The sequence below is a fragment of the Aptenodytes forsteri genome, unplaced genomic scaffold (genome assembly GCF_000699145.1).
Source record: "Aptenodytes forsteri isolate BGI_AS27 unplaced genomic scaffold, ASM69914v1 Scaffold309, whole genome shotgun sequence".
Taxonomy (NCBI): domain Eukaryota; kingdom Metazoa; phylum Chordata; class Aves; order Sphenisciformes; family Spheniscidae; genus Aptenodytes; species Aptenodytes forsteri.
Window position 1 is genome coordinate 5,524,688 of NW_008795857.1, and position 21,187 is coordinate 5,545,874.

The 21,187-nt window shown below is 39.8% G+C and overlaps 1 protein-coding gene across 1 annotated transcript in view; it reads right to left on the reverse strand.

The window, feature by feature from the left end:
• Nucleotides 1-2,986: 2,986 nt before the first annotated feature.
• The window catches only part of CDC42EP3 (CDC42 effector protein 3), a 35,077-nt gene continuing 16,876 nt past the window's right edge, over nt 2,987-21,187 (reverse strand). The window contains exon 2 of the mRNA XM_009283780.2: nt 2,987-5,121. Coding sequence (XP_009282055.1) covers nt 4,059-4,826 — 768 coding nt within the window. The 5' untranslated portion in view covers nt 4,827-5,121 and the 3' untranslated portion in view covers nt 2,987-4,058. The remainder of the gene's footprint in view (nt 5,122-21,187) is intronic.

The window sequence follows — 21,187 nt, forward strand, 5'->3', positions numbered from 1 at the left end:
AGACAAAGAAATCACCAGTCCTGGATCCAGCGTCGGACCTGCCAACGGGGGGGGGGTCAGTGCAGAGAGAGAGTGCCCCCGGGGGCTCACGTGCACCCCTGTTTATTGGCTCCAGCCCAAGGTTTCTAGAGTCTTCTCTCACCCCAGCTCCAGGAGTGGTTGAGACATTAGTCAGTCAAGGAGAGTGACACCGGGCCCCTCCCCGTGGCTGGCTTCTGGAGCTTTCCCTGGGGCATTGTCTGTGCTTACAGCACAGACACGTGGGCCTCGTCCCTTACAAGCCCTAACCCTGATAATTAGCTTCCTTGTTAGCACCAATAAATGCGAAAAGGAAAAAGGACTATGAAGTAAAGTCATCCTTAAACAAGGTATTGCTTATGACTCTCTTCAGATTCTTGTTTTTAGGTTTTCTGCCCTTTTCGGTCACGTCTGCATACTGTACAGTTATTTATACCATTTGCCAGCAAATCCAGATGGTTCTATCCTGTATACACTTTGTAATGGTATGGGTAAACAGGTGAAATGAAATGGATACCTTCAATACCAAGTTTGAAGAGTGTGAATTCAAGCAAATGTCAATGATGAGCAATTTTTGTTAATATAATGTAGCTTTGTCAATGTGGGGAGGAAAGTGAGGTTGCTGTGGAAGTCATTAGTTACTTGATGTACCTATACAAGGGACTTTCAAAAGAAACTGTATGTTTGGACAAACCGTGCATTTGCATCAAACCCCTGTCTCAGGGTTTCTGCTAGCCTCCTTGCCAGGCTGTTTTCCATCCTTGCGCTGTGATCCAGCTTGGAGATTTGTTTTGCTTTTCAGTTTCCTCTAGGGCATTGGATTTGGTCCTTGTTAGAAAAAGACAGAGATCAATGTGGGGATCGATGCACTTTCTAGCATTTGACCTGCTCTTTACCTCCCACTGACGTCCTCAGCACAGTGCTGATTGCCCCAGTTAGGCTGGCAGGGGAACTGGGACAGGGGTTCAAAGGTTCTTGAATTGGATGATTATTGGACTTTCTGGTATGTTTTTGTGTTGTATTGTGCATAGTGCAGCTTGTAAGATCGTACAGGTGAGGAATTTGGCAAATACTCATGCAGGAACTAAGCACGTGCTTTATGGCTTCTGCTTCTTTCTCTGGCACATTTAGATTACATCTTTAGGTCTTCACTGTATTTCTTTGGTTAGTAGAAGAGATGGGGAAGTGCCTTCTGGCATACTGGAAGAGTTGTGAAGCATCTGCAGACCTTTCTGGACAGTTCTACAGTTAGCACACTTTTCCCCACGGCCACAGAAAATTGATGCCATATCCGAGGCACCTCCTTCCAGTCCTCTGTTCCAAGGCCAGCTTGCAGCAGTATCTTAGTTTTAGAGGAATTTGCTGTGTAACTCTCCCTTGGAAAGTCTAATTTCTGTTAAGAATTTTATCAAGGCTTCAGGAAGGCAGAACTTCCCACAAACCAGAAATTCAAGGTTTTGATCTGACAAGCTGTATTGAGACAGCTGAGATGCCAGATCAGATTACATAAAGCAGTATTTTACAGAAGACCATGTCAGAACAGAAGCTGAGCACATTTCAACTTTGCATCTTCTAGGTGTTTACACATAAGACTGAGCAGATCTGAACGATTCAGGGATCCAGCTTCTGAGGGAAGTAACAAGAAGTCTTTAAAGAAAGATGACATCTACTTTGCAGATTTGAAATTTACTTTACAGATGAAATCTGTAAAAGTCCTGTTCTTGACTTGAGCAAAGGTTCTCCTCCACAACACCGTAGTTCTTTTTGCCTGGAGTGATGGTTATTATTTTAGTTCAGGCCACCCACCCTCATCACAAGACCTAAGGATTTATAAATTTAGAAGAGCAATCACATAGGAAGGATAATACAGACCAAGAACTCCTGCAATAGTGAGACATTTTTCAGCAGACTAAGCCAGGAGGAAATAAAAGTATAAAACACGACAAAGCAAAAATAACACGATTGCAATAGCTGCTGTAAGAATCTGTTTGTGCTTTCTAGAGAATACTTACTTGAGAAGTCCTGCAAGATAAAGACTTTTCATTCAGCAAATACCATGACTAGAACATTAAAAGTATTTGAAGCTGGTCTAGACAGAAAATGTCTAATTCCCTGTTTCACCCAAACTTCCCCTAGGCTAATGACTGATGGATTTTTCCAATGAAAGTTTTGGCCTAAATTCTCATTAGGTTCTAAATCCCCAGGTCCCGTAAGAAACATGGCCGAGCAAAGCCTTGAACCTGCTTCCTAAAATACAAAAAGCACTATAGTCACAGAACCACCATTCTTCTTGGATCATGAATGCACTGGAAATTTGATCCAGGCTTATACACACAGAATATGAAGTTGAAGGCAATTAAGCATTATATTAAGAATAAACACAGTTCTTGGCCATTCTACATCTTAGTTCCTCATTTACAGGAATAATATGGGAGACTGTAGCATGTCTCATTAATGCACAGTAATATAAGTGCTTAACTGGAAACAGGGGTAATGACTGTGTTCATAAAACACACTGAAGGAATAGAATTAGTTGGCACTGACTCTCTAGAAATTTTAAGGATAAATATATATTAAATTATCCATGACTTACATGTTCTGATAGGAAGATACGGATAAATGTGGTTATCTAATGAAGAACAGTCTACAAACTGTGTCAGGATTTTACCTAAAGACTTCAGTGAAAGCTGCTGGAACTTTGCCATTAACTTCACTAGGACCAAAGTATCACTTTCTTGTCTCCAATTACTTAAAATCAGCGTATATCCCAGAGGGTCCTACCTGCTTAGAGTTTGCCCTTAAAACCTCAGGAAGTAAACCAAATTGAAGAAGTCAACTGAATTAAGATAGTAGAATTGATCTGCCCCTTGATCCCATATTTCTGCAACTCTACTGCAGTCTGTTTCATTACAGCAGAAAACGAAACTTCGTATTTTGGTGAGGCTATATACTAAATCACAAAGACATAGCAATTTAAAGTTTTGTTTATTATATTGCACAAGATATCTATGCAATCCATGTAGGTACTGTATTAAAGGATCCACATTTCCCAAAACATTGGCTGTTGCAGCACACATCACAAGCATTGTGAATAACCAGTGCCTTCTTCAAAAATTAAAATACTCGGTTGCAAGTTTAAGCATGTGTGGCAATAAATGAAGAAAAAAAGCGAGGAGTATCAATACATACTTCTTTTCAAACACACAAATATACAATTTTCAGAAGACCACCAATAATGCCAAGCAACTATTTTGATGAGATGCTGTATGTGTAGGCTCTGCAGTAAAAAACCAATATGCACACAAAAAATATATTTCAACTTTTAAAATAATTTAACCATAATATCTTGCATGTGTCACCTGTTTACAACATATCATTTCATATACAATGTCAGGCCCAAGCCTCAACTTGTGTAAATTTGTGCATACTCATTTAAAGCAGCTGAGACTCTGGACCAGGTGTTCAAACTGAAAAAGCCTTCAAATTGTTCACATCTGAATACAGAATGGTAGTATAAGACCGAGAAAGTAGTTACAGTGAAGGTATAACAGAAATGGTACTATGGAAAAAATGAAGAAAAACACTATCAAACCCTCAAACACAAGGTTCTAGAAAGAGGTCTACATGTAAAGTGATGTCGTAATAATTTATAAAAGTGAGTAATTAATATCAGTCTCCTTTCTGACCCTTAGAGATTCTCATATATTCAGAAGCCCATAGAAGTGAACTAACCAAATGTCACAATCAGTATCATCCTCAAACTGTTTCTTAAGTTTCTGATCATTAATACTGGTACTTAAAAACGTTTCATATTTGTTGAAAACTGTTATTAAAATTTACCTTCCTGCTATGAGAATTTAGTGTAATAAAAATAATGAAAAACAATAGGTAAAAAAATAGTATTTTAAGAATATTTTTAGAAAACCCGTCAAACAACTGCAAATACAGCTGATTTTTAAGTGTCTCTACTTTTGAACTATGTTTTTTTGTTTGTTTTTGTTTAAGTGAATCACTTATAAAGAAGCAAGGGAGTACCAGTTCTAAGATTTATTCTTGTCCATTACATTGAGGACCTCATCCAAAAGTGAAGGTCCCAAGTCAAGTTGTAATGAGAGAAGAGAGCCTGCAAGATCTGAAAGGGATTCTTCTGACTTAGTCTTTGCCTTGGTTAGTTCACATGAAAGTTGACCGTCATCAAATAAATCAACTGTTTGCCAATCCGTGCATCGTTCAGAAAAGCTGGATGAGTGACTATCTCTACCATTAGTAAAATGCGAAGAACCACCATTTTGCTCCCATATGTCATCTTTGTATGTTTCTCCATCCTCCATCTGTTTACTTTTCTCCTGCAATTTTTCTTCTATTACGGGCTCACAGCTAAGCCTAGGATTTCTTGATGATCTGATGGATTCTTGCTTTGAATTAAATGTCACTGGTGACAATAAGGGCAACGTAAGGGCTTGAGAACCCCCAATGGCAGGAAGGGAAATAGCATTTTTGAGCACTGGTGATGGAGTTTCTGTAAACATGGATTCAGAAGTGCTGTTTGCCCTTAAGAATTCATTGTGGCCACCAGACTGGCTAACTCTGGTTTCTCCTTCATTTCCAGGCAATAGCTCGTAGTTGCCCTGCAAAAAGGAGATGTCTCCAAAAACATCATGTTGTCCCTCTTTTCCAATGTGTATGGTGTGACGAAAATCTCCAAGTGGTGGACTGATCATATCAGGAGACAAGATATCCCTTAGTTTGAATTTCTTCCCTTTCTTATTGTTAGCAGCTTTCAAGTAGATGGGTGTCTTGGCTGGCATCTTGCCTGCAGTTTCTGAGAGGAAGTTATTTAAAAAAAAAAAAAAAAAAAAGGAAGAGGAGGGGAGGGAGAAGCCTTTTACAAAGTCAGTTATTCTCAGGAGACCTTCAGCGTTATCAAGGTTACATCATCATCTTGAACCACTCTTGCACATGAAGTCCCTTTCTTCTGATGCAGAGAACTGTGGGGTATGTGAAGGTGAATGTCTCTCACTGCAGATCTTTCCAAGGTGGAGCACAAGTTTCAGTTCAGTTAGCAAGCAAATGCCCTGCTACCTCCAGAACTTGAAAAAAAACCTGCATGGGATACAAAATCAGGTTATCATTAATTTATTTTTCATGGTTCATTCAGTCTTGTTTTTACAAAAAAAAAAAAAATTAGTAATGGTACTGACAGTTCCAGCCTGCAGATTAGCTTTATGGTGTTGCTTCCCTTCATTAGGCAAGATAAAAGAGTTTAGATTAACAAGGGCTAGCTAACCTTTCTCTGACTTCATAGCTTTTTTTGAAGTCAGAGTTTCTTAGACACGGTTGCTGAGCACAATTCATTTGATAAATATCATTATCTCAATCTTTCTTCTCCTTATTCTGGCATTCAAAATGCTGGCCTTTGAGAGCGCACGCAGAAACAAATTTATAATATTCAACAACATTAAGCTTTTGGTAGACCCAGGAAGATTGACAGAGTCATTCAGGAAACCTTTTTGGAAATGGAGTAGACAGACCACCTTGGATTAGAGAACTTCAGATACCCCCATTTAGTGCTGGAACTCTCACAAACTGTCACCACTAACATATCTGATAAATGTGCCCATTTAAAAGGATAGTTTTAGGTACTTGAAAAAAGTGCTAGTCCAGGTCTTTACAATTAGTTAGAAACATCCAAATGCAGGTGTTTTAGAAGAGACTGATTCTTGTGACTACAGTCTTTAGACTACCGGAATTCTTAATAGCAATTAGTTATAGACTGTAGCTCACGAATTATGTAGGCCATGAGGCCATGGTGACTCAGAGTTGCTCTGTGCAACCAAATGAAACAGTGTTTACAAACCAAGTCTTCCTATTAGAATGTCATCTCTGAAAAGCCTGATAAAGCAGTCCACAAGGGATAACAGGCTACTGGGTCAACAAGTTATGGAAAAACACTCTTCATTAATACTTTAATGGTGTATGTCTTCCTTACAGTACCAGTTCCTGACTCTTGAGCAATCTCAGAATAAGAATGCATTTTTCTCCTGGACATCTTTGTACTTTCCCCTATTCAGTCCATGGACCACCAGAGCATCACAGGTCACTCCTCCTCAGCAGAATACTCAGCCCCAAATCCCTCACACTCTGTCCATCACCATCTCGCTCCATAAAGGAACTTACAGTTTTTGCACAGAAAGAGTATTCTATGCAATAAGTGAAGGGAAGCTGTCTGTAACAAGGGCTACTTTTGCTGCCTTTTATCCATGCCCCAGCAGATATTTTCCTTCATCAAATTAAGCCCAGTAAGAATCACCAGTTTTGAAACTTTGTACTGTATGGCTATATAGCCAGATTGTCAAGAAGTATTTAAGCATTTTCACAAATCCTTTAACCTGAGTAATTAGCTCCTACAGTGTGGTACTTAACTGTGCATCACAAGGGGAGCTGGGAATCTAGCCAGGTTAGTATTTGGGTTTTTTGATTCCCACCAGATATCTACTGCACTTCAGATATCGTTGAAAAGCCCTCCCCCAAAAAGTACAACAGATATAAACAGATGAAAGCTGTCATACAAAATAAGCTCAGTGTTCTATAAGTTTTTACATGTTTTTATATTTTATACTTTTAAGCTCAATTTGAAAATATATTTGATTGCATCAATCAGTTAAAAGCACTTCAAAGCTTCCTTCTACTCAACAAAATGGTAATTCATTAGGATCTACAGAATACTAGGAGATTCACATTACATACCAAAACTCCACTAACTTAACTCCATGTCAGTACTGCAAGATACAAAAGTAAATCCTAAATAAGATATCTATTCATGCCACACCCCATGGCAACAGAACTGATTAGTCAACTCAGCTACCTGTCAGTTTTAAACTGAAAAATTCAACTGCATTGTTCGCCCCTCCCCCCCCCCCGATTATCATTCTACCCAAGCAACCCATTTAGCTGAACAAAGTGTCCTCAACTCTAAAGAGAAGACTATTCTTAGCAAACAAAGCCGAATGGTGAAGTTCGTTTATGTTTATCTAGTGAACCCAGCTATATCTCACTTCTCAGGAACAGCAGGCAGAATTCCCCCTGATTTGAATTCCTCATTCTTTCAGATCTTTTAATCTGGAATGAATGGTAATGTAGTGTCAATGTGGTCCAAAGTCATGCCTGTTGGTCACTAGTTCAAAAATGAAAGACAATTCCTAGTTCATTCAAAGCGTTCATGGCTTCCACCAGTTTGGATGTGTATCAAAGACCTTTATCACCAAACCTCACAAGAAGATTTCAAAGAAACCTGAAGGACACAATGAAACATCTGAACATCAAGAAATACTAAATTCAAGTGTAAAATAACTTTTAATATAAATAATACATTTTGATGCTCGAGAAGAGCACTGTATTTTATTTAGCTCATAGCTAAGGGAAAACAAACAAACAAAAAAACCACAAAAACCCCAGACAGAGCAAACTTTTGGGCATCCAGATCTCCTTTAGTTCTTGCACTATGAGAGAGCCCCAGTAAGGGGCAGTGTAAAACCACACTACCTCAGAGGATGCTGCAAGAGACTGGTGCCAGGAATTTTAATCCCTCTCTATACAGCAGTCCCTGTATTTATGAAGGCCTTGCCTTCCATTTGGCCAGTGCAAGAGGCTTTACATTTGAAGAGAAGAACTTTCACAATTATGTGCTTACTGCGAGCATCGTTTGCTCTGCTGATAACAAAGGCTACCATTGCTGCAGATTTCACTAGCCACTCTTGAAAAATCTGCAAATTACACCTTGTAAATAAAAAAATAAGGGTTCCCTCCTCAATGGACAGGCTTTCCTTGTACAGCATAAAACAGGCTTCAGAGCAACTGTACTTTGTTTCTGCATACCTATCCTCTTTGTCAACCACTGCCCAAAGGAGTACAGATTTTAAGCTACTTTGAACAGCTGAAATAGATCATAAATCTGGAAATATTCACTTAGCCTAAAATACTGTTGTTACTCATATTTCATTTACAATTAAATAAGGAAGAACCTATATCAATATATAACATGTGGTTTAAAAAAAAGTAGTTCTTTTAATAAGAAAAACAATAATAATCCAACTTTGGCAAGTGAAGAAAGGCTTAACGAGACTAAGCCTCCAGCTCAACTCCTACAAAACTAAAAAGTTAGTCCACAACATTTTCACAAGAACCTCACACATTCCCTGCATTCAGCAAGATTTAATGAAATCACCGGTACACACAGGCTAAGAGAATGGACAGAACACACCTCAATCTCGATACCAGGCCACACAGTAAAGTTCACCTTGTCTTAAAATGAGACCTTTTTCTGATCTTGCTGCTAAAAGAGTCTCTGTTTTGACTCATTTCAACTCGGTAACTAAATGAATGTATAGCCAAACTGGAAAACTGAATGAGAAATTATCAGAAAGCCAAATGCATAACCAAAAGTCCACAGTCCGAGACTGCCAGCCTACTGTGGAAGACCTTAATTTAAAAGAAAAACAACATGAAAGGATTTTTCTTCCAATTGAAGCGATATCCCTCTCCTAACAAGATCCAAGCATGAGCCAAGCCAGAGAAACTTCAGCCCAGTGAAAATTAAAGTTTGAGTTTGGCTGTAACACTTGCTCATTTTCATTTCTATCACTTCACACTCTCATATAAGTGTTTTGCTTGGTAACAAAGACTAATATTTTCAGAGGTACTTCTCAATCTGCCTTGCGAACCTTCTGTCCTCTCAGCAATCATCACCTTCCACACGGCTCAGTCTTCCATGGATGCCTCACTTTATTCCACAGTCCGTTTTAAAAGGATAGACTATCAGCAAATATCTCAACAGCTAAGCTTACAAAGCCAGAGACAAATAAGGATCAAGGTGCAAAATTTTATTTGTGCACAAATCCCAAGAGACCTAGATCCTTAAGCAGTGTCCTAGGCAAAGAAATGACAGAAAGAAAATCCTATTTCCACAGAGCAGAACCAGAAGCAAGCATGCGCTCTGGGAAGCCTATGGGCTTTCTACAGGACAATCTCTTGCAAGGGCTCTGCCTTACACGTCATTGGCTAGAAGCACATGATCTTTAGAGAAATCCATTTCCAAAGCATCGTTTAAAACAACACTGAATTATCTTGTGGAGCAAGTCACTAGGAGAAAACAGAGCCTGTACATTATTTCCATATCCAAATGAGAATACAGTAAACACAGCAAAAGACAGATACAAACTGTACAACAAGCTGCTTCAACTTTTCTACACAAGGAAGTATCTGCAAGCATAGAAGAATTAGGCTTTAGGGGTTTATTTTAGGTTTTAGCTACCAGTAGCTTTCGGCAGCACAAACAAACTGTTGACAACGTCCTTGTCAATGCTGATACTTTCACTATGTCTGAAACAACATCAGTGCAAACCACGTTTTTATTGTTTTTGTAACAGGGGCTTGAACTCGTGTAGTTACAATTCCTGAATGCGGGTAGAAAAACCTCCCAGTACAACCAAGCCTTCAGGTACAAGAAAAGCGGCAGACGATGCACCATAGAGCTTACCTCTCATGTTCCTGTGGACTTAGGTGTCCGTATCAACTGGCAGCCTCTGAAGATGAGAGGCTACAAGTCTGTCTGTCCACTGCTAGACCAGGCCACCAGTGAGCCTCTGCTTACAGAGCCACCACCTTCTGAGTAGCTTTAACCAAGTCAGGCGGTAACACTTCTCTCTCCAGATTGTTCATCTAAATTTACCTTGTTTGTAAGAGGCCCAGCCTTTGAATTCATCTGTATTAAAGCCAACTTCCCTGATCAGATTAGAAGTCCTCACCCCTTTGTTTCTCCCTCCATCAAAGAATTTGCACCCTTCTGATTAAAGCTACAGATTTAATTACTTTATAAAAACAATCAGGCTAATCACATTTCATTTCAACTAATTTTCTCAAATTGCACTCAGCCTACTTTCCTAGATCAAATCTAACCTATTTTATTCCATTGTCACATATGCTTTTTAGAAAACGAAGGAAAAGAAATCCCCAATCCTTCCCACAGCTAAAGAAACACAGGTCAAGAGGGGACCCTATGATACAGTTCATTCATTTCTCCATCCTCCTGCAAAGATCCAGACGCCTTCTGCTAGTCCTGGAAGATGTTTGTCCACCCTGCCTTAAAACTCCCTACAGGTGCAGACTGCACACATTAATTTACTTCACAGAGGCTAGTCATCAGAGAAGAGGCACCTAAAGTCCTCCCTGCTCCAATCTGGGCCCTGATGAATACAGTTCATTATTTCATGCATTCTACATCTCCTTTCAGCCTTTTCTTCTTCAGATTAAATGACACAAATATTTCCACCTTTCAACACAGGTCATGTTTTCTGGAGCTTGGATAGCTTCCCCCCAACCTCCTTTTCTGGTCTTCCTCCCCTCGGTTCAAATCTTTCTTTAAATATGCCCAAAAGCAAACACAATATTCAAGCTGAGATCTCAGCTTCTCTCTTAGAGTGTCTGCATTTTTCTTTCAGCATCACAACATTGTTGGCTTATGTTTAGTTTGTGGTCCACTAAAAACCTAGCTCCTTTAGTGAAGAACTGTTGTCTAGCCAGTTATTCTACATCTTGTTCTTGACTATGCCCCTGTAGCAAAGCTTCCATACTCACTGCATTGCATTCTATTCATTTCAAACACTTCAAATGGTCAGGATCACTTTGAATTTTAATCTTGGCCTCTACAGCATACAGGTTTAGCATCATCTGCAGATGTAATAAGCATACATTCAAAGCGTTCATGAAAATATTGTGTAGTAACAGAGATGGAAGATAGCCCTGCAGAGTTCCACCTGATATATCTTTCCAGATTAATAATGGCTAAATACTCCAAGGTACTGCTACTTGAAGCAGCTTGAATTCTTGAAACAATTGTCTGCTCAAGGGTAAGTAAGGAAATGTGAATATGCTCCGTAATACAGATATATTAATGAATGACAAGGAAGGCTTGGAAAACTTCAGCTATACGCTAGCTGGGGAGAAATTTTTTTTTTTTTAAAGCAAAGGAATTAATTTATTAGCAGTCATCTTTGGAAAGGAAAGCAAAAGAGAAATGTAAGAAAAATCATATAAGGATATGTTTTCATGTCCCTTGCTATAAACACTTTTTCCCACGTAAGTCAAAGATAAATAGTACACTAGCTGTGAGCAATCCACCTGAAGAAGTGTTAATTGCCATTAAGCGTAAGCACAGGCAGGGACAGGCTGCATACGGTGTCTTTCTCTCCAGGTATCTTCCATTTCTGCAGCACCCTCCTCTTTTTCCCCGCTAAAACCTAGGTTCACAAATGAAGAAAAGCCAAATTCCTGAAGTGATTTTTAATTGTTGACTGCTTTAAGTCTTGCCACTTTTCCATGCATAGTACCCTTTCAAATGGATCAAGCTGGAGTAAATCATATTAACCAGGGAACACCTTCAACTTTAAACCATTAAAGTACTTCTGCATTATACTGAAATGAATGAGGTATTTCACATGTTTAAGAGTTTTCATTTTAGCTTGTAAAAAAAAAGAAATAAAGGAAAGTCAACCTGGTTTGGGGAAAAAAAAAAAAAAAAATTTCACAGTTCATTGTATCCTTCAAACAGCTGTACCAGCACAGCAGGAAGGAGATGCTGAAGTTATCTAATTTGGGGCTGCTGTCTAATTTGAGCAACTGGCCGTCGTCTCCAGTTATTATTTTGTTCTGTATCAGTCTGTGAGATTACAAAGGCCCTTTATCAACCAGTAACCTTCATCCCTGTTAAGGTACTTGAATACTAACCAAGTTGTTTCTCAGTCATCCTTTTTGATCGAAGTGAACAGGGGGAATTCCTCATGTGGTGACGGTGGGGAAGTAATTTTAAGCCTTCAAATACCTCTCCCCCCCCCACCCCCCCCACCCCCTTTGAACCCTCTCCAATTTTCCAACGTCCTTTTCAGAGCAGATCAGAATTAGTGACAACATTTCAATATCCTTCTCCCTAACAGCATATACAAAGATAAAAATAACTTCTTTCTTCCCATCATTGCTGCCTTGTTTATAAACAAGATCATATTTCTGCTTTTATCCTCACCATCTTACAACAGGAATTTTCCTGTATTTACAAGGCAGCATTATATTACAAACCATTTAAGAGTTCTTGTGCTGGTATAACAAAAATGGGTTCTCCAAGCAGAATAAACTATATTGGCAAAAGTAGAAATTTGTTATCACTGCCATTTCTTGGGTCAGAGTGAGCATCCCCATTCCGTTTTTTAGGATGAAGATACACATATATTCATTTAATCAACAAATTTTGCCAGCACAGCCAATGCTGGTGTTCATGGACACTGTTTGTCCAGTAAGGCTCTATTCCTCATAAAAAAAAAAAAAAAAGCTTTCCAAGCTATCGTTCTCCAACAAAGCAAGGCATACCTCAGAAACAAAAAACATTTTATGTGAATGTGCTCAAGCTGTCAATCGATAAATCAGTTGAGATTTCTCCATTGTCCTCAACAATACACTTCCTCACCAATCTCCATCACCTGCAAATTTGTACCACAACAATTTTACACTTATTGCAGGCTGCTCATAAAAATACTATGCAGCCAAATGCTGTATAAAAAGATCTCTGCATTATTTCAATAGAAATACATCCCTCTGACGCTGACTTCTTTCTGACATTTACTCAGAGATTCTAAATGTTTTTAATACGTGCTTTGTTGACACTGCAGAGGACTAATGTTTTAAAAATCTGGCTGGAACGCAATATTAAGTCAAATGCCTTATAGAGTCTGTTTTCGCAGTTGTGCTTTTGACCACTCATTAGAATGTCTTAAATAATAATTTTTTTTTTTCCATCAAGCAAATTTTTTTTTCCACCTTCTAACAGGTTTAGGTCACAGCTTTCTTTCAGGTTTGAAAAGTTAGAATCTTTTCTAGAATAATAGAAGAATTTTTTCTTCTCTTCTCCAGAGATGGGCATTTAATGAGCTCACTGTATTCTGTTGTTCGGCTCCATGGACTGAAACAGGTCCCTCTTTATTACTTTCTTCTTAGCTTTGTTGGCTGGTACATTCATACATACAGATTTAATACCATATAGTTCAGTTTTATCATTGGCTTTCAAAAAATTGGATGAGTGCAAGACCATGCAGATTTAGGCATAGTACATGTCAGTACAAAGTCTAGCACATTAACTCATGCAGCTGGCAAAGGCAAGGTTATGCTACATCAGACAGAGTATGCACTGAGGCACAGTCACACATTTCCTCCTACAAAGCCAGCACACCAGATGAGTGAACAGCTGGGGACCGTAAACTCATAAGCCACAAGATGGAGAGCCTTAAAACCTTGTCCATCAGTTCTCTTAGGCCAAAGGAAAATGATTGTGAAATGGGGCAAAAAAACCTCTAAAACCTGAGCCCATGTGCCACCTAAAAGATTGGGTAACTGCTCTGGTTGAAATCTCATCTGCTGAGGGAGAAGAAAGGAACAGTTTTTAGCCAAAGCAGCTCCCTGATGCAGCTCAAGACATGTTCACATAAGTGCTGGTATTGCCATATGGAAGAACTTGGGAAGATGTGGATTGAGGCAGGCAGTACTGCCCCTTTTGATGTCAGCCAGCACTCATATCAGTTTAAGTGGATTACGAATCCACACCCTTTGTAATTCTGAGCAGGTTAGCATAGATGGCTTTCTCTTTTGACACAGAGGGTGTAGTTCCCCAACTCAGCTCTGCTCTCAAAGCTGGTTTAAGAAGTTCCCACCCTGGATTCCTCACTCCTCGCTGCTGGTTCCCTGTTCTGCACTGCAGTTCCTTGTACCCTCCGTGGGCAGGCAGACATACAAGCCACACTGCAAACTGGTCACAGCAACAATTCTCCCCACTGACTCAGTTTACAGTAAAGGCTTACCAACAGCTGCAGTGTGACTGATAGCAACGCTTCGAGAGAGTTCAAGCCCAATATAAATGTTGCTGTCAGAAAAGCATTCTCCCCTTCCCCCCTACCGTGTGCACACACTTGACCCCGTATAAGCCAGTTCAGCACACTGAACTGGGTGAAAACTAACTAGGAAAGGGGCATAAGATCACAAGGCTAGGAGTGAGACTGCTACTTTCAGCTGCAACAAGTCACTTGAATAGCTCAGCTACCTCATGAAACATCACTATTCGAGAGGAGGGAGTTCTGGCAGAAGGGATGGGCAATTCTTAACCAACTCTTCTGCAAGAAAAAATGGTCCATAGAATTACATCCAGATTTTATTCACTTCTGATGCAAAAGTGGTTTGGTAGCTCCACTAGCTTCTGCCTTAGGGTTTCCAAAGTAGCTGTGACGTTGAAATGAAGTTTTTCCAGCTATAGTTAAGAGTTTATTATTACTATTTTTTTAAAAAGATCCTTAGTTTAACATTTCCTTAACTGGTAGCTCCTGACAATAGGCAATCTAAAATGAAAGCATTCCACCTAAAAAAATCCCCCTACCCTGAACTCCCCAACTCCAATTCTCAAATACCCTTCATCTCTAAGTCAAATATTCTTTATCGTCTCCTTGAAACACACAAGTGACACAGGCATATTATAATCACCGGTTCTCCTATTATTCAATTCTTAAAGCATTTCACTTGAAAAAAATATTTACCATCTTGAAGTGGCTGATAAACTAGGTTTAAAACAAACTTGAAGGCCAGAGAGCCCTCTATATGCAAAGGCTAACAATGAGGTAGAGGTACAAAGCTACAGAAAAATAGAAATTTGCACAGGACTTATTTGTTTTACTACACAGAAAAAGGATGAATCCTCTGCTCTGTTGCAGTTCTTCTGCCTCCTTCAGAGAGGTGAATGGTCATCAAGATAAGATCAAAGAGCATGGGGTTGGGGTAGAGGGAAGAAAGTAAATTCTTCAATGGATTACAAAAATCTTCACTGAATTTCTTTTTTGGTCCAACTCATGCCCTCTTTAAGGAATGGGGATGAAATCATGGAGTAAATAAGACTTCTAAAATTTTTGTTATCTATATGCAATTCAAAGTAGATTGTTCATACAACTAAAGTAACCATTTTATCACCCTTATATGAAACAAAAGGAAAAAAACAGAAATTACATCTTCACTGTGAGTTTCAACTATGCTCTTAACAAAACAGCTCCACTATTTGAAGGCACCATTTGAGCAGAGGTAAGAATCTGGAGGAATAAGTGACAACTAAAAGACATGTCATATTCTGGCTCTGCTCTGCAGCATGTCAGTGACACCTGTGACGTGCCCCAGCTGATAGGGACACATCACACTGGACAGCAGCGCAGGGGTCTCCACTTCTTCCTGAAATCTCTTTGTTACAGACGCTCAGTTCTATTAACTTGAGTTGCTTGTACTAAATTGATCAGACTTCTTTTTTCTGGAATATATCAAGTAGTATCAGAGTGCATTCATTCTCTATGCCAACAGTAGTTTTCACATACTGCTCTTAAAACCAGGCAGAGTTAATCAGTTTAATTTGAAAGAAATTAATAAACTCTGCACTTGCACAGAGGTATACTGTCTGAATATTCAGAGTGACACAGTGGCAATTCAGTGCTAAAGCTAGTTTCCTGATTAGCAGCTGATACTTCTTTCAAACTCTAAACCCCATGTATTTAATTAAACTGTCTGAAATACCGTTGTCTCAAATCCCACTAAAGCTACCTTCTCAACACTCAGGGTTTTACCTCAGCCAGTACTCAACATCTATCTTCCCGTTACTGCAGCCATATTTCAAAAGATAAGTACAGCTCTAAGACACAGCTTAAGCCAAACGGTGAGATGACAGTGTCTGTATATAGAGAACGCTGGACCCCGAGCTTGCATGTGCAGGCAACATGACAGAATAATTAAATGGGTCAGGGAAACATGCTGTATCCAATGAACCCAAGCAGACCTAATGTACTGCAAGTCAAGTCCTGCCCTTTGCAGCCTTCTGGAAAAGCATTTTGCAGACGCTCATGTTCTCTCTGCACTCTGCAGGGGCTCCTGCTCAGAACTTTGCCTTGAGACTGCAAGAGAACATAAATCCCTCTGTTTAAAGGTCAATATTTCAAAGTGCTCCAAAACGGACATTTTATTTTCAGTAGTGTCAAGGCAAAGAGTATTGGCAGCAAAAAGAAAACTTCTAGTAGGCAGTCACATTAGGGTAATGTAATCATGACTCATGCTCCTCACCCATTTCCTGACTAGGGCTGTGCATGATCAAAAGAAAACCAGCCACAGTAATGCTGCCACTCGTTAATGTTAGCTAGCCTGAGAGGATTACAGACTACCAGAAAACAAACTCATTGCAGAGCATCCTATTTAAAGCCTGGCATAAATTGACACTGACAAACACAGTGGCGTAATACCATACTCAACCAAAACAACAACTTGCCTTTGTTGTGAGAAACAAGTTACAACTTTTTATGATGAGTTCTCCTATCGGAACAAACCCTCTCACACACCTTAAAACACTGTAAATCCTTAGGGCGTGTAGGGAGAAGCGGGGGGAATATCCAATTGCTAGTTAGTCTTTAAGGAAGTACAACATACATGGCCCTTTTGAAGAGCATCACAGCAAACTCAGTCTGCTATAAAACAACTACCACCTCCCCAGAAAGGCTGTAAAAGAACACACACACACGCGTGCCAAAGCACGAGCTGGGCCTAAGTGGCTGTCACCTTAGAAGAAAGGCACTGCAAGAGGCAATTTCTGTCTCAGTGTTCAATACTGTTGGGCAGCCTGAGTGAAGCGTGTGCTTGATGATGCAAATTGTGTTCATTTTTATAAAGAGTTCTCCAGTAGAAAACAAATTTCAGATCCTTGTTGGGACCTTGGTCACATTTAATTTGTTCCAAAACCCACATTAATGAAAACCCCCAAATTAATCGTATATTTCAACAGAAACTAGGCTAGACTTTAGGTAACTCAGATGACAACACCCAGCTGCACCTCTGCAGCCCTCACAGGCCAAATACGGATGAGTCGACTCTTCTCCCTCCTACCTCAGGAGCAAAGCCCTGCATTTACAGGTCCCTTTCACTCCCCTTTACAAATGCCAGCTAGCTGCTAAACATGCTCCTTGGCACCAGTGACCGTGTTCCTTATGCTGCTTCCAACAAGGAAGATCAAAGGGGAGAGAGAGCCTGAAGTTGACTGTTAAATATATAACCCATTGCCAAAACCATTGCCCATAGAATTAAGACTGATCAGCAGTGGCACTCCACTCCCAGGGTACTGAGGAGACCTATACCAGGTGTCTGACAGCCAAATTCCACCCAGATTAAGCACTCTGGCTTTTCAGTAAAACCTCAGCTTGCCTCTTAGAAATCTCAAACATTTTGCCCCTCACATGATGCAGAGTACTGGGGGACAGGTAGGAGAAACAGTCAGTTGCACAAGGCAAAAGTTCTGTTTGGGTCTGGCTAAACCAACGTCAGCTAAATATACTAAGCCTATACTAATTACTTCAAAGTTGAGAGAAGCTCATTCTGAAACAGAGCAGACATATACCAAGGCCTTACTTTGCATTGTGACATTTGCTGCTAGACTGTTATAACTCTGCTTGGTCATTGTGTGTCTTATTTCTACAACTCTAACAGCACAGAAGTGAGGTGCAGCAACCCCTTTGGGCATGGATGCACCTCTCGACCAATGAGCTGTTACCACATGCTGCAAGTCATTCAGGTAGTAATTCATACAGCTGGTACGGAAGGCAGTGGAGTGTAGGAAGACAAATAAAAGAACATAATTCAAGAACCTACTTTCCTGTGTAGAGGGCACATTTATTTACTTAATCCTTTAATAAGTAGGTAAGATGAACTTCTGCCTTTACTGATGGCTATTTAAAGCAAATTTCTAATGGCTCTTGCAAGCTCCATGGAGTCAGAATTCAAGTCATGGGAGGAGTGATATGTTGCTTAGTGTGGTTTACCATGCTTCAGAAATTTAAGAAAAGGTGAGATGTTGTAGAGCCCAGGACAGACACCTGCAGTGCTGACAAAAACATCTACTCAAACACTGGAAAAAAACCCCACCAAAAACAAACAAAAAAATAAAACACAACTATGACAAAAAATCCCACCAACTCAGAAAACAAAGCCAATGTAAAGATGATCAAAATCCAAGCCACAGAAGTAAGTGGCCAGGTATTCCTGATCTCCTTAGTGTAGGCAAGGGGAGCAGAAATTGAGGTCTATTTCTTTGTCCCAAGTGCAAATCCAAACCATACCCAGAAAAAAAATCCACCGTATAATACTGTAACAATGCATCAGGATTGCATTAATTTAAGGCACAGTGTGGCACTCTCTTCTCTTTTAAAAGTCCATACTGTTTCTTTGAACAGAGAGAGCCTCTGTAGTAACACAGGGAAGCAACACATTTCAGCTCCCTGAATTACAGGAGAGCACATGGCCAACAGAGACAGTACGCTCAAGAAATTTAAGAGGGAACTTGCATCTGAGGGGGGCATCAATATCTCAGTGTTGCTGCTTTGGTACCGGACAGGAAGGAATTCATGCATAATGTAAGGCCTGTTCCACAGACTCTCTGGCTATAGCTCACATGGGAAGGAATAGAAATATCATAACCAAAATACTTTGAAACACAGTCCCAACAGAAGGCATGTACAGTAACTTCTAGAAGGAAGATGACATTACCAAACTGGCATTCCTTCTTTTCCTCTGTACGTGGGTGCTACCTGGATTCACCAGAGGTATGCTCCTTCTGGCTGCAGAAGCAGCAGGGCAGCATATCTGGGCTCTGAGGAAGAAGCCCAAGGAAATCCTTACTGGAGGAAATCGTTAAGTTGTTCACTAACAGCTACAAAGATCCATGTTAGAAATAGTTCATCAACACCCCTATTGCTATAGTCCTATGCTTCTTAAGTTAAACCACATCCTTGGGGAAAATGGGATTTTGTTGTTGTTGTTTTGTTTAAGTTCTCTCAGAACACTAGATATAGGTTATCCTACAATAATTCAAAATAAATATATCTATTTTCTTAAACAAAAATACTGCCACAGACACTGCTGTTAAACTCTTGCCATTCCTGAAAAGACCATAATCCATTCACTTTAGAGAACAAATGTGGAAAGGCAGAGACAATTTAGCATGGGAAGAGAAGAAAGCCCCAAAGAACAATGAAAAGAAAAAAATCTGCGCCTAATCAATAAACCAAAACTCTCCAAATACAACACATTAGCAGCTTGCAGTAGAACAGTTAACTTTTAATAGTCACCAGGATCCCAGGTTAGTGGCTGCTGATTAAGGAAGTTCACACCTCCCAAAGTGAGTGTTTCAGACCATCTGAAACAAGGCAGGCAGTTTCACCCAGGGTGCCAACACAGGCTGAAAGACCATTACATATTAAAGTGAAATCTCACTTTTAAAAACAAAAACATTGTGAAGACCTGAAAAATCCAAGGAGATTCTTCATCTGCCTTGCATTTTGGCTGTTACATTCCCAGTGACTTATTATCCAACAAGACGAACTGAGTGCTGCTTTAAGAACTTGATTAAGCCTAATAAATAATGAAACTCCCTTCATAGCTCTTGCTAGTCACCTTTCTTATACAGGAGAAGATACAGAAAATTTTCTTGTGTGTTTTTCCAAACACTGAAATATTCTTCTTGGACTTTCCATTGAAAGGCTGTCATTTACTAGGCACCTGGAAATAGCTATTTGCTCCTTGGTCAAACTTAGCATTCATGCCCTCAGCAGAGTGCAACAAAGAGTTTACCATTATAATGAACATCTTGGTACACATGCTGCATTTGGAAAGCAACAACCCCTCACCCCAGGAAGTACAATGAACTCCTATTTCAGTTCTTTTTCCTAGAACATTCCAATATTAAATGCAAGAAGCAAGAATGAAACAAAATTAACATGTTGAAACATTGTACCAGTTGACAGCTACTAATGACACTTTTCCAATAGCTTAAAAACCCACCAAGATTAATTTTTTGAGTCACTTAGTCTGCATATTCTCTCTCTCTCTGTTAGCAGTAATTAAATCAGAGTAATTATTGGAGGCTATAACTACTGCAAATCAGATGAGAATCAGGGCTCTTGCTTTACTAAATAGATGACAAGATAACAAAACCAATACATCTGCAATGGAAGGATAGGTCTGTACAACACCCAATATACACAGCTCCTCTTCTGCCCAATACATCCACCCAAAACCAAAAGAATATTCTTTTTTCCTATCATGGGATCTGAGAGTAGATCAGTTATGACTTCTTATACACCATCTTAATATGCCTGATTTCACAGGAGTTTCTCCCCATTTGTACACCGTAAAAGGTAGTGTCACTCCCAAGTCAGACTGATGTTACAAGATGTTACAAACAGAAGTTGTGGCATTTTTTTCCTCTATGGGCATTAGGACTCGTGTGGGCTTTCTGCTCAGCAGGAGGACTTTCAACCTGCATTGCCAGTGGATGCTCTTAAACTCTTCACCTTCAATTAATCCATTTCAGTTGGAGAATTACCCTAAAATGACCTGCACCGGAAGACTGGGGATCAGGGGGAAGAGAGGAAAATTAACAGGTAGATAATGGAAATGAGAGGAAGAGTGATCTTGATTAGCTGATATCCGAACATCAGCAAGCCACTGGAGTTTTAACAATAGCCAAAGTCATGCATTCAAGATTAAAATTTAAGACTAAATCACATAGGCCACACTTTCAGGAGGGAAGATTGTGCTCAGAAACAGTAATAAGAGTTTTGCAGGTCAGAAGAGATAATCAGCTGAACCTCATCCTCTTCTGCTGTAGTCACAAGGGGCTACTGCAATTCCCTGCTGCATTAAGAGGGCACTGACAAGGGAAAGGGAAGGTCCAGTAATTCTGTATTTGGCCATCACCATGTCCAGTCCCAGCAGCCACAATTCTGGGAGGATGCCACTAAACAAAAGAGGGTTTCAGAAGAGCCACAAGACTGATACTATCACTTATGTTTGCTAGACTGAAGCTAGACAAAGCAAGGTAAGAATGGAAATGTACCTTTTTGTAACAGCAAGAACAATTTACCAAGGCTTGTGGTGGATTCTCTATTATTTGCATTTTTATTTAAAAAAAAAAAAATTTCTAAAAAAATGCCCGTTGTCTAATTCAAAGAATTCAGGCAGAGCCAGGAGTCACACTGACACAGAACTGGGTAACAATTCAGGAAAGGCCTAC